Source organism: Hemitrygon akajei, chromosome 5 (genome assembly GCF_048418815.1).
Source record: "Hemitrygon akajei chromosome 5, sHemAka1.3, whole genome shotgun sequence".
In the NCBI taxonomy this organism is placed as follows: domain Eukaryota; kingdom Metazoa; phylum Chordata; class Chondrichthyes; order Myliobatiformes; family Dasyatidae; genus Hemitrygon; species Hemitrygon akajei.
Genome location: NC_133128.1, coordinates 29774048 through 29784975, shown reverse-complemented (window position 1 = coordinate 29784975; position 10928 = coordinate 29774048). Strand labels below are relative to the sequence as shown.

Here is a 10928-nt window from a genome sequence, read left to right as displayed (position 1 = left end):
TCCACTAGTCACCGACCTCCAGGCAGAATACTTTCCTTCCACTACTACCCTCTGCTTTCTTTCTTTAAGCTAATTTTTTTTAATCCAAACAGCTAAGGTTCCACTGATTCCATGCCTCATGACTTTCTGGATGAGTCTCTGTGGGGGCCCTTGTCAAATGCCTTGCTAAAATCCCTACCCACAATTTCTTCTGTTACCTCTTCAAAAAACTGACCAGCTCCTGACCTGCGGATATTGACATTTTAAATATTTCTGCCAGGGCTCCTGCAATTTCAACACTAGTCTCCTTCAAGGTCCAAGGGAATATCCTGGGGATTTATCAACTCTGATTTGCCTCAAGACAGCAAGCACCTCCTCCTCTTTAATCTGTATAAGTTCCATGACCTCCCTACTTGTTTGCCTTGTTTCCATAGACTCCATTCCAGTTTCCTTAGTAAATACAGATGCAAAAAACCCATTTAATATCTCTCCCATTTCTTTTGGTTCCATACATAGCCGACCACTATGATCGTCAAGAGGACCAATTTTATCCCTTACTATCCTTTTGCTCTTAACATACCTGTAGAAGCTCTTAGGATTATCCTTCACCCTGACTGCCAAAGCAACCTCATGTCTTCTTTTAGCCCTCCTCATTTCTTTCTTAAGTATTTTCTTACTCTTTTTATACTCAAGCATCTTATTTCCTCCCTGTTGCCTATACATGTTATACATCTCTCTCTTCTTCATCAGAGTTCCAATATCCCTCGAGAACCAAGGTTCCTTATTCTTATTGTCTTTTACCCTGACAGGAACATACAAACTCTGCACTCTCGAAATTTCTCCTTTGAAGGCCTCCCACTTACCAATCACATCCTTGCCAGAGAAAACCTGTCCCAATCTATGCTTTTTAGATCCTTTCTCATTTCTTCAAATTTGGCCTTTTTCCAGTTTAGAACTTCAACCCGAGGACCAGATCTATCTTTATCCATGATCAAGTTGAAACTAATGACGTTATGATCACTGAAACCGAAGTGTTTCCCCTACACATACTTCCGTCACCTGCCCTAACTCATTTCCTAATAGGAGATCTAATATTGTATCCTCCCTAGCTGGTAAATCTATATATTGATTTAGAAAACTTCCCTGAACACATTTCCCGAACTAATCTATCTAGACCTTTAACAGTATGGGAGTCCCAATCAATGTGTGGAAAATTAAAATTAAAATTAAAATCCCCTAAAATCACAACTTTCTGTCTCCTGCAGTTGTCTGTTATCTCTCTGCACATTATTATATGAACAGTGGCCGATTAGGAAAAGGGGAGATGCAACGAGACCTGGGTGTCATTGTACACCAGTCATTGAAGGTGGGCATGCAGGTACAGCAGGCGGTGAAAAAGGCAAATGGTATGTTGGCATTCATAGCAAAAGGATTTGAGTACAGGAGCAGGGAGGTTCTACTGCAGTTGTACAAGGCCTTGGTGTGACCGCACCTAGAATATTGTGAGCAGTTTTGGTCCCCTAATCTGAGGAAAGACATTCTTGCCATAGAGGGAGTACAGAGAAGGTTCACCAGATTGATTCCTGGGATGGCAGAACTTTCATAGGAAGAAAGACTGGATCGACTAGGCTTATACTCACTGGAATTTAGAAGATTGAGGGGGGATCTTATTGAAACGTATAAAATTCTAAAGGGATTGGACAGGCTAGATGCAGGAAGATTGTTTCCGATGTTGGGGAAGTCCAGAACGAGGGGTCACAGTTTAAGGATAAAGGGAAAGCCTTTTAGGACCGAGATGAGGAAAAACTTCTTCACACAGAGAGTGGTGAATCTGTGGAATTCTCTGCCATAGGAAACAGTTGAGGCCGGTTCATTGGCTATATTTAAGAGGAAGTTAGATATGGCCCTTGTGGCTAAGGGGATTAGGGGGTATGGAGAGAAAGCAGGTACAGGGATCTGAGTTAGATGATCAGCCATGATCATACTGAAAGGCAGTGCAGGCTCGAAGGGCCGAATGGCCTACTCCTGCACCTATTTTCTATGTTTCCTCCTCCAATTCTCGCTGACCATTGGGTGGTCTATAATAAAACCCTATTAATGTGGTCATACCTTTCCTATTTCTCAGCTCCACCCATATGGCCTCCGTAGACAAGCCCTCTAATGTTTCCTGCCGAAGCACTGCTGTAATATTTTAATCCAGGGATTTAATATCCCTGACTAGCAAAGCCACCCCCCACCCTTTATCCCTCTGCTTCTATCACGCCTGAAACATTGGAACCCTGGAGCATTGAGCTGCCAGTCCTGCCCCTCCTGTAGCCAAGTTTCAGTAATGGCTATGATGTCATAATTCCACATGTCAATACAGGCCCTCAGCTCATCAGCCTTTCCCACAATACTCCCTGCATTGAAAATATACACACCTTAGAAACTATTACCACCACACACAACCTTACTATTTATGACTTTGCATGAACTACTAACATCATTCACTTTTACCCCTGTTCCACTATCTACTCTGGCACTCTGGTTCCCATCCCCCTGCAAATCTAGTTTAAACCCTCCCCAATAACACTAGCAAACCTCCCTGCAAGTATATTGGTCCCCTTGTAGTTCAGGTGTAACCCGTCTCTCTTGTACAGGTCCCACCTGCCCCAGAAGAGGTCCCAATGATCTAGAAATCTGAAACCCTGCCCCCTACACCTGTTTCTCAGACAAGTCGTCATCTGCCAGAGCATCCTACTCTTACCCTCACTGGCACGTGGCACAGGCAGCAATCCAGAGATTATTACCCTCGAGGTCCTGTTTTTCAACTTCCTACCAAGCTCTCCGTACTCACTCTTCAGGATCTCCTGACTTTTTCAACCTATGTCATTGGTACCGATGTGTACCACGATATCTGGCTGATCACCCTCCCACCAGAATGCTGTGCACGTGATCAGAGACATCCCTGACCCTGGCACCCAGGAGGCAACAAACCATCCAGGAGTCTCTGTCATGACCACAGAATCTCCTGTCTGTACCCCTGACTACGGAGTCCCCTATCACTACCGCTCTCCTCTTCTTCCTCCCTCCCCTCTGCACTGCAGAACCAGACTCAGTGCCAGAGATCCGGCTGCCACAGCTTGTCCCAGGTAAGCCATCTCCCCCAACAGTATCCAAATCGCTATACCTGTTTTGGAGGGGAATGGCCACAGAGGAACCCTGCACTATCTGCCCTTTCCCCTTCCCTCACCTGACGGTAACCCAGTTACCTGTGCCCTGTACCTTAGGTGTAACTACCTCCTGGAAGCTACTATCTATAAACTGTCCAGTCTCCAGAATGATCCGGAGGTCATCCAGCTCCAGTTCTCTAACGCGGTTTATCAGGAGCTGCAGTTGGATGCACTTCTTGCAGGTGTCATTCTCAGAGACACCAGAGGTCTCCCTGACTTCCCACATCCTGCAAGAGGAACATTCCAACATCCTGCCTGGCACATTCTCTAGACTAAACCAAAAAAAAGAAAAACAGAAACTTACTGGAACCTACCTTCGCCTCTGCCTGTTTCTCGCCGAAGCCTGATTGAGCCAAAGCCGTCCCACTCCGACTCAGTCCACTCTGACAATGGCCGCTGTGTATGGCAGTCTCCCTTTTAAACCTTGGCGCGCTACGTTACGCGCCTGCGCAGTAGTGCCTCCCCCCCCCGATCAGTTAAATAAAAGCGCCCTTCCCTCAGCGTGCTTCAGTCTTTCACTCCCAGCCTCTTGCTTCGATTGAAAAGACCATCGTAAGTTTTTTAAACAACACACAAAATGCTGGTAGAACACAGCAGGCCAGGCAGCATCTACAGGGAGAAGCGATGTCGACGTTTCGGGCCGAGACCCTTAAACCTTGGCGCGCTACGTTATGCGCCTGCGCAGTAGTGCCTCTTTCCCCCGATCAGTTAAGAAAAGAAAAACCACCTTCCCTCAGCGATGCTTCAGTCTTTCACTCTCATCCTCTTGTTTCGATTGAAAAGACCACAGTAAATTTTTCTCTCCCTTTTAAACCTTGGCGCTACGTTACGCGCATGCGCAGTAGTGCCTCTTTCAGGAAAAACCTCCTTCCCTCAGCGGTGCTTCAGTCTTTCACTCCCAGCCACTTGGTTTGATTTTCTCTACAATTTCTAGAGTTTTAAAAGTTAATTTACAACCTAATAAATTGACAGTTTTATTTGGTATAATCCCTCAATATATTCATGGTGTTTCTCCATCAGACCAACATGTAATTGCATTTGTTACATTATTGGCTAGAAGGGCTATTTTGTTGAAATGAAAAGATGTTTCTGCTCCTACTTTGATACAATGGTTTTCTCAGGTGATGAGAAAATCAGCCTTAGTTTGGAGAAAATCAGAAGTCAAATTTCGATCCTCGATTTGATTTTGAGAAAAGTTGGGGTTCATTCCCCCGCTACCATCATTTGATCTGAGTTAATTAATATGGTTCCCTTCCAATCTTTTTTAAAGTTGATTTGAGTTGGCCGATTGTTTTTTTTTCTATGGAAGCTTGTATGATGTATAGCTCTGGGGTTGTGCTCCCAATGGGTGTTTTTTTATTTGTTTTTTTTTCAGTTAGTAGAGTTTGTTTTTAGTTAGTAGGGGTTTTTTTCCTTTTTCTTTCAAAAAATATTCGTAACACTTTGTTTTCTTATTATTATTGATATATTGCTTAGCTTTGATAATCAGTTATTTGCTAATTTAATTCTTTATTGTATATATTGACATATTGACTCAATGTATCTTTTTTGTTAATCTTCAATAATAATTAATAAAAAGATTTTAAAATGAAATGAAATGGAGATAAACGGGGAGGAACTTTGTCTATTTTGTAATTACGTAAAAGAAAAAAATTCAATCCACCAACTTGGGAAAAGACAAAAGAAGGAATACAATTCCATGTAGAAGTAGGATTACGTAAAAATTGTTTAATCCAATTAATTTAAAAAGTATTATTAAGACTGTCAAAATCAAGAAAATTTAGACCCCCCCCGTCATAACTATTCATGACAGATTTTTTAATATAATGAACTTTGTTTTTCCATAAAAAGTTAAACAACATGGTATCTATCAATTTACAGATTTTTTTATTGATGTATAAGTGGAGAGCTATATATATATATAATCCTGGAAAGACCTTTTGCTTTACAAAGAAAAACCTGACCTTTCAAAGATAAGTGTTATGCTCTGCTCCGGAGCCCACACTCTGGGTCTTGATCTGATCTGCAGACTCCAGACTCCGGGTCTTGTAGCCGTCCCTCCTTTCACCCTTGAGCCAATTAGTCACACCTGTGGATCATCATGGTTTGTTGGGACTCAAGAAGGCACACCTGATGCCTATCGGCTGGCGGTGTATATAAGGGGCTCTGGGACTGAGTCTGGTTGAGGGGTTGTCCTGTTTTGCCAGTTTGTCTTGTTTGTGCTGTCTATCCCGTTTTGACTTGGTTGTCCTGCTTGCGCTGTTTGTCTGGTTTCATTCTGTTCGTCCTGGCTTGGAGTACCCACCGTTAATCAACTAGTTCTGTAAGTCTGCTTTCGTAGTCACCTTGGACCGAGCACCCTTTCTATTCCTTGCTTCCGTCGGGTAAGCCCATCTGGACTGCTGTTGCCCGGTGGGGGAGTCTCGCCTTTTCCAACCCCTCCTCTGACAGGTTGTGCCCCGCGACCAGCCAAGGCCCCTGTGTTCCTGCCTGTGGGGGGTGGGGGGTGGGGGGTGGGGGGGGGGGGGGAGAGCCCTGCCCAGGAATTATGTGGCCCGCCCAGGGGCTATCCTCCCAGCATTCCTTGTCCCACAGACACATCCTCTAGCCTAGCCTAGCCATGATCCTGCCCTGCCAGACCTGTCTCTGAACCCCAGGATCACCTTTAAGCTCCACGTCCCTCACGTACGCCACGGTCTCCCCTTCTATCCTTTAGTTGTTCCTGCCCTGTCCCAGTATTTCAGTGCCTGTGTCCTGCACTTGGGTCCATGCTCATGTCCCCTTGTGACAATAAGTCCCTTTGCTTCAGTGGTTTAATTTTTTTGTGGTTTTGTCTGAGGTTGAAAATTATCCACACACCTTAAGCATTTGTTTTTAACAATAGTTATCCCCAAATATGTAACTTAGTCTTTTACTGCAATATTATTAATTTTAGATGGAGTGCAACATTTAAGAGGAAACGATTATTCACATTTCTGAATATTTAGACAGAGGCCTGAGGCTTTGGAGAAAGAGAAATGCAGTTTAAAGCCAATGAGATTTCCGAAACATCATTTAAGAGTCGTATCATCTGCAACCTGACTAATCCGAAAATTGGAACTTCCACGGGATTATATTTTGCATTGATAATCTGTTACCGTGTTTGTTCCAGTCGTAAAACCAAAGGCAGAATCACCATTTTGCTTGTAATTTTAATAGATACATAGCAAATCAGTGTGAGTAGGAAAGGTGTGAGTTGACAAATTAATTTCTCTGTGTAAATTGCCTGTGTTTAGTGATTGCTGCAAACAGATGGAGATAAATGACAATACGGGGAGAATACAAAAGTGATGCTTGTAGGATCCGTGTACATGGGTGGTTGAAGTTTGTTATGGATCCCGCGGGCTGAAGAGCTGTCTCCGTGCTGTAACTATCAATGACTGATTCTAGAAGCCTCAATTCCTACAATAATCTTTAGCCTGTTTGAAGCCTGTCAGCGAGGAAGGAGTTACAACTTGTGTAGCTTTACATCTCAAGGCGTTTCCTGTTTGTCAGCCGATTTATATCAGTTTCGATTTCCCATATTCTTTTCTATTGTTTTACTTCGATGTAATTTCCCGAATACGTTGACTGTGTTGATGCTTTCGTAGCCAATCTGAGGTCACTGCAAGATTACTGCGTATCTTCTAACAGTTTACTCTAAATTCTTGCTAACCTTGGCGATTTCATTTGGGAGAGAGAAAGATCATGTCGTCTTTATCACAGGCCCAAAGAAGGGGATGTTCTGAAATCCTAAAATCATTAAACTCCCGTCGTTTGAGTGGACTGAAGGACACAATAGTCGGAGAACGGTTGACTGCAGATGGTAAGTAAAACCAAGTCGATTTCTATCTAACAAATAGATTATAGTTGTTTATATCCGTGTAACACTCTCTCTTGCATTAGATTTGTCTTCAATTTAGACTGTTTTTGGCTTTGAGATCAACCTTGTGTGTAATATTGCACGTTTACACTCGATGAAGTTTTAAATTTATTTAAAGAAATCAGTTAGATTTTTTTATCGTAATGTTCAATATCTTCAGTGCTAAAGGTGTTTTGTTACTTGTGTGGTTTGACTGAGGTGCTTCGGCACGCAAGTGATCTGTGGCTGTGACCGCAACCACTGACAGACGGAGCGCTGAACTGACTCGAGTCGGAGGCTGTGGCCCCAGGACTGGCCTCACTCGTCTCGGCCGTTCGTGGTTGTGGACTTTTGTGCACTTTTGGAGACTCTGCAGCTTGATGTTAATGTTCTGTGTATTTTTCACTTTCTGGTGCCTTATTTATTTTTCCCGCACGTTTGATGGTCTGGTGTGGGGTTTTTCTTTAAACGGGTTATTTGGCGTTTCTTTTTGTGACTGCCTGTAAGAAGACACATGTCAAGGTTGTATACTGTATACACGCTCGATAAAAATGTACTTTGAACTATAAGTACTTGCTGGCTAGTTCTGTGTGCTAACAGTATACTGTAATCTTGAACACAAGACAGCGCAAATACAAACCCAAAATGGCAGAATTTCAACCTTGTCAATGTTCTCTGAAGATACAAAACTTTAACCTTAAGTTCCTTAAACATAAAATAAATCAAGCTTGATTTCGCTGCAGCTGTCAAAGTTCCTTTCCACATCCTGTCTGCAATGTCAGCAAATTGATTTTCATATTCCAGCAAGCGTCAACGAGTTAGACCAGCGCAAAGAGGTTAAAAGGAGACAGTTTTATAGAAGATCAGGAAAGGTCCAACGGGGCCAGGGTTGGCCATTGCGTGCTTGTGTTTCTGGTTCTGGTGCGGGTTGGCAGCGAGGCTGAGCAGGCTGCCTGGGGAGAAATGGATGGTTGTGAAGGGAGAGTTAAAGGGAATGAGGAGATAGTGAGGGGATAGATGAATGAAAATGAGACAGAGGGAGTAAAAGAATAATAAATGATAGTGGAGAGAGCTCTGAAAGTGAGGAAGATGAACAAGTTCAGAGAGAATGCGTTGTCATAATAAGGTTTAATGAGAAGGCTCAAGGAAACATGAAGAAAATTAAACACAAAGTACACTTGATTTGCTGTGGTCAATCAAGTAGGATTGACATGGGAAGAAGTGAGGGAGAACCTCACTAATCAGTCAAATCAGGAAGTGTCATGGGTTGGTTAATACTAATTATAGTGATTCTTTTGCAATGGAATGCAAGGAGCTTACTGGCCGATAGCCAGAAGTTCAAGCAGTTTATTAAAGAAATGGTTAGACTTTGGTATATGGATATACAATGAAATCTAGGGGGAAGAGGGGGTTGTGCTATATTAATCAAACAAGGTTTACCATATTGGGTACTGGAAAAGGGAGATGATCAGGAATACATAGTGGTGTAAGTGGGAGAGGGGAGGAAGTGGTTATAATTAACTGCTATAATCCATGTAAAAGGTTGGATTTGGATAGCTTACTAAGGACACTAGGACAAAACGGACATAAAGTAGTGTGGTGTGCAGATCTCAATGCTCACAGCACAATATGGGGAGATTAGTTTACAGATTCAAATGGAAAGGTAATTGAAGATTTGATGGAAGAAAAGGATTTGGTGTCTATGAATGATGGTAGATGAACAAGGATAAACATAACAGGAACAGAGTCAGTATTAGATATTACATTTGTGTCAAATACCTTGGCTGGAGTTAGTAACTGGGGAGTTTGGACTGCTTCAACAGTAGGCAGTGATCACTACCCAGTTTCATGTTCAGTGGGTGAAAGAGTTGAAGTAAGATCAGTTGGTGGAATCCCAAAGTGGGTGTTTGGAAAAGCAGATTGGTGTAAGTTCCAGAAGTTGAGTGAATTAGCATTGAAGAGGATTGACATTTCTGGAAATATAGATGAATTAAACAGTCAGTTGACTTCAGCAATTATTATGGCAGCAGAAGGATCTATACCCAGGAGTAAAAATAGGATGAATAGATTAAGAGGATGGGAGGAGATAGAAGGGAATGGGGGTATTCAGTAATGTTATCTGAGGAGGAAACAGCAGTGTCCAGCAGGGATAAGGCTGAGATCATGGCCAAGTTGTTTGTAAAGGTAGAATTCAGAAAATTTTTCTGAAGAGTGGAGAAGGAAAAGAACAATGAGTCAGCACCCAGGTGTGTTAAACAGGAGGGAAGAGACTGATGATATAATTGATGAACCATTTACGTTGGCAGAGATGGTGAGAGCAATAAAGAGATCAAGAACAACCTCCCCAGGGAAAGATCTGATGTGCTATGTTATGCTAAAAAAATCTAGGAGAAGGAGTGCTCTTGAAGTTGCTGCATCTTTACAACAGTGTGGGAGAAGGGAAGATTTCCAAGTGCATGAAAAGGAGTAGTAATTCCAATAAGGAAACCTGGAAAGGATGTGTCAAAACCCACTAGCTACAGGCCAATATCATTAACATCAAATATATGCAAGATAATGGAAAGGATGATAACAGAATGTTTATCGTATGAACTTGAGAAGAGGAGAATGCTGGCAAGTTATCAGTGGTTTTAGGAAGGGAAGGAATTCTATGGACTCGGTGATAAGGTTAGAGACTGAAATAAGAAAAGCCCAGGCAAATAAAGAGTCAGTAGTTGCAGTGTTTTTTGATAGAGAATGCCTATGATATGATGTGGAAGGAAGGATTGTTAATTAAACTGCACAAGATGGGAGTTGGTGGGAGTTTTTAATTGGATAAAAGATTTTGATAGGAAAATTCAAGCTTCGATTCGGTCAGAATTATCAAAACAATACATAGTGGGGAAATGGCACACCTCAAGGTAGTGTGATTAGCCCGTTACTTTTCATCATTTTGATTAATGATGTCTTCACAAAGGTACCAGTGGATATAGGTAGGTCACTGTTTGCGGATGATGGGGTCTTGTGGAAAAGAGGCAGGAACATGGAGCATATAATCAGGAAACTACAAGGAACAATTGATGAAGTGGTGGAGTGGGGTTATGATTGGGGATGTAGATTTTCAGTAGAAAAAAACTCGAACTATATGTTTCACCAAGAAAAGAATTGAGGTAGGGAAGAAGTTAAGGATGTATGGGATAGAATTAGAAAAGCTTGGATTGTTTAAATTTCTTGGAGTTGTATTTGATTCAGTTAACATGAGCAGGCCATGTCAGGAAAGTTGAGGAGAAATGTATAAAAGTAATGTGATGAAATGTTTGACTGGTAGGGAATGGGGAGCAAGCTGTTCAGCATTGAAGAGAATGTATATGGCTTTAGTAAGATCTGTGTTGGGCTATGAAAATGTGGCATATGGATCAGGAGTTGGGTCTCGTAAGGAAACTGGATGTGATTCAGAATCAGGCTTTGAGAGTGTTCAGTGGGGCTTTTAAAACATCACCAGTATCAGCCCTACAGGTAGAATTGGGAGTAATGCCTTTGAAGCTAAGAAGGGAGCAATTGATGGCAAACTACTGGGCTAATTTGCATGGGCACAATGCTTCTCGCCCTGCAAAAGGAGTGCTGGGAGAATGGGAAGTTTCAGAGGGATAACTTCAGTCGGGTAGGGAATGATATTGCTAAAGAATATGGAGCATTTGTTCCAAGGATAAGTCCTTCAGTTGTTTATCTGGTTGTAGCTCCATGGAAGATTGTATGACCAGACATAGACTGGCATTTGTTAATGTAAAAAGGAAAGGAAAATATAAAACTGAGTTAAATGATCTTGCCAAATTTCATGTGATGGAAAATTATAGTGGTTATACTCAGATTTATACAGA

At 42.2% G+C, this 10928-nt stretch overlaps 1 protein-coding gene across 1 annotated transcript in view; it reads left to right on the top strand.

The window, feature by feature from the left end:
* The first annotated feature begins 6697 nt into the window (after positions 1 to 6697).
* LOC140727583 (uncharacterized) overlaps positions 6698 to 10928 on the top strand; it is a 41904-nt gene continuing 37673 nt past the window's right edge. The window contains exon 1 of the mRNA XM_073045107.1: positions 6698 to 7035. Coding sequence (XP_072901208.1) covers positions 6918 to 7035 — 118 coding nt within the window. The 5' untranslated portion in view covers positions 6698 to 6917. The remainder of the gene's footprint in view (positions 7036 to 10928) is intronic.